Source organism: Zingiber officinale, chromosome 1B, assembly GCF_018446385.1.
Source record: "Zingiber officinale cultivar Zhangliang chromosome 1B, Zo_v1.1, whole genome shotgun sequence".
Taxonomy (NCBI): domain Eukaryota; kingdom Viridiplantae; phylum Streptophyta; class Magnoliopsida; order Zingiberales; family Zingiberaceae; genus Zingiber; species Zingiber officinale.
Genome location: NC_055986.1, coordinates 167,662,541 through 167,665,285, shown reverse-complemented (window position 1 = coordinate 167,665,285; position 2,745 = coordinate 167,662,541). Strand labels below are relative to the sequence as shown.

Below are 2,745 nucleotides of genomic sequence, written 5' to 3'. Positions count from 1 at the left end.
CATGCACCATCACCATGCATGCATGCAGGTATGCATGGAAGCCCCTGGCCCCACACAGGTTAAGGTGGGCCCCTCCTGCCGTCGTCCCCCCTGCGTCGAATTCGTTTATTTTTTTTTATTTCTTCTCTCGTTTGCTTCTAAGTAATCAAGCTTGGATAATTTTGAATTTAATGGCACCAATAATTTTAACTCACTTATCATACACCAGACAACCGTTGGTCGGTGGTTTCCTAGTCGGACCCATTGGGGTTGCTATTTATACTCTACCGTCTTCCCCAAACCCACACCCACAACCGCACCGCCTCTGTCCCGAGAATTCATGGCGAAGAGCGGCAACGGGAAGCTGAGCAAGCTCAAGTGCATCATCAAGCGGTGGCATTCCTCCAGACGGCTCACCCCTGCCGTCCACTGCGCGGCCGGTGGCAGTTCCGCGCGCTTCGAGTCACCTGCGGCTGCGGCGACGGCGGCGGCGTGGCACTCTGCCTCGTTCAGCGGCGGCGACGAGGTCCCGCCCGGACTCCACCCGGTCTACGTCGGCAAGTCCCGCCGCCGGTACCTAGTCAGCGAGGAGCTCGTCGGCCACCCGCTCTTCCGTGTCCTCGCCGACCGCTCCGGCACCTCCGCCGCCGGCGAGGGTGGCACCGTGGTGAGCTGCGAGGTGGTGCTCTTCGAGCACCTCCTCTGGATGTTGGAGAACGCCGACCCGCAGACGGAGTCTCTGGATGAGCTGGTCGAGTTCTACGCCGGCGATTAGACGCGGCGGAGCAACCGAACGCCGGCGATCGACGCGCAGAGTAGAAAAGTATTGTTTAAAAAAAAAAAAGAGGTAATGCTGCAGCATTATCTTTATTAGCGGGGCCTATCTGCATAAATGACAATGTGATGATTAATTAATCAACTAATTAATTAATTAACCATCATTTCTAATATAATTAGCTAGTTATGTGAGTAAGCTTGACCTCTTGCTTCAAACTTGGTGCTCATATAAAATTTCCCTTTGTTAATTGATTTCCCTTCCAAATAAATAATTATTTTCCTCTTGTAAAATAATTCATTTATATTTAAAATAAAATAATAGTATATCTTGCAGCCTATACATTATATGTGTTCCACAACCTATCTTAATTTTTTTTTGAAAATCGTTTTTATTTAGTTTACAGAATATTGATTTAGCTTCATCTTCTCAAATCCATTTAACGATTTCTCAAATAATAATAATAAAAAAGTTTTTTTTATTTTTTTTAAAAAAACTAAAGTTGTTGCTCCGTCGTCCTCGTAATTAAATGAGGGAAATCATGCAAATAAGCTCCAAGGAATTAAATGGTGTTTTATATATTTATTTATTCGTTGGACAATTTTGTAGTTGGTCACAATTAATTACAAATATTTAATTAACCGGTATATTTATTTACCTTTTCTATATATCAATATAAATGAAGAGGAGATGTGCAATAACGCAGTCGAAGCATGTTCTGGCCATGTGATGCGAAGCGAAGAACCCGGGCCGTACAACATATTAATATAAAATATTGGGTTAATTTATGAAAAAACAAACATTAATTAAGTCAGCTGGTTTAGAAACTAATTAGCCAATAAATGGAACTATTAAATCATTGGAATTATGTGGCATATAGTTGAATAACTTATTCAAAAAAGTCGATTAATTATTATTCCAAAAAGCTATAATGAATTTGAGGGATAGCAATGTAACAAAATATTAGATTTTTTTTTTAAATTATTGTATTTCGCATTTGATAGTTTAAAACATGTTAAAGCAGGATGTTTTGTATAATATAAATTATTTGAGAATATTTTACTAGATGATTAACTCACGTCGAGTCCAAATTGATCACATAGTAATAATAAAGTGGTTGACTAATTAAGTTATTTTCATGACAAAGCTAATAATTAATTGATCGAGAATTAGAGCAAGTCTCTAAAACTCGGATGATCATTAGTTGGGAAGAAGAGGAGGAGGAGGAGAAACATGTCACGTGGTTTGATGTTATCGGCGGGTCGAAAGAAAGCACCACATGCAATGTTTTATTTGGTGCATTTATTATCTTTGTAATTAATTTGTTTGTCTTCGCCAAATGCAATATCTCCTTCTCACAAAATCCATTCGTGGGGCAAAGATCTATCGTCTGTCTGTGTGGCATGCATGACAGAACTTGAATAAAAGTGGTAAAAAAACAGGGGTCGAAGAAGTCAATGCGACTAAGTACTGTAATTATACATGAAAGGGATCTTCACGCAGATAGAGCTAGCTCATGTACGAGCAGTGCAGTGCAGTGCGGCCATAGTTATTTTGTCTTTAATTGAGAAAGCAAACTTGATTATGAAACACTAGCAATTAAATAAGTCGGCACGTCGAGCTGTGCGACAGGAATCATGCTCAAATTATGAGCATGCAGATGGCATTTCTGCTGTCTAGTTGAATTAATAATGTGATTTGGACTCTTAAGAAATATTAAACTTGTCCAAATTTGGCCCACAATCCAACAATCACATTCTATACAGAATCATCAAACATAATATGCAAGTCACCAGATGCACTGTCAGTCAAATATGCAGGAAACAAAGAGAAGGTCGACACACTAAGTAGATCAGACTTCTAAGACAACACCCGACAAAAAGGAAACCCAGAAAAAAGAAAAAGAAAAGACCAACTTGAAGTCAAACATTTATTTGAAATGTCCCCGAGAGCTCCAATACTTCGCGAGTAAAATGAAGTCCAGATAGCGG

The 2,745-nt window shown here is 40.1% G+C and overlaps 1 protein-coding gene across 1 annotated transcript; it reads left to right on the top strand.

Moving 5' to 3' along the window:
* Positions 1 to 291: 291 nt before the first annotated feature.
* Positions 292 to 914, top strand: LOC122019328 (auxin-responsive protein SAUR76-like). The gene has a single exon (XM_042576834.1). The coding sequence runs from the start codon at positions 320 to 322 to the stop codon at positions 752 to 754; it is 435 nt and encodes a 144-aa protein (XP_042432768.1). The 5' UTR covers positions 292 to 319; the 3' UTR covers positions 755 to 914.
* The last annotated feature ends 1,831 nt before the right edge of the window (positions 915 to 2,745 follow it).

What these genes read in the sequence shown, in the direction of transcription:
- LOC122019328 (XM_042576834.1), top strand. Translation starts at nt 320, where the DNA reads ATGGCGAAGAGCGGCAACGGGAAGCTGAGCAAGCTCAAGTGCATCATC.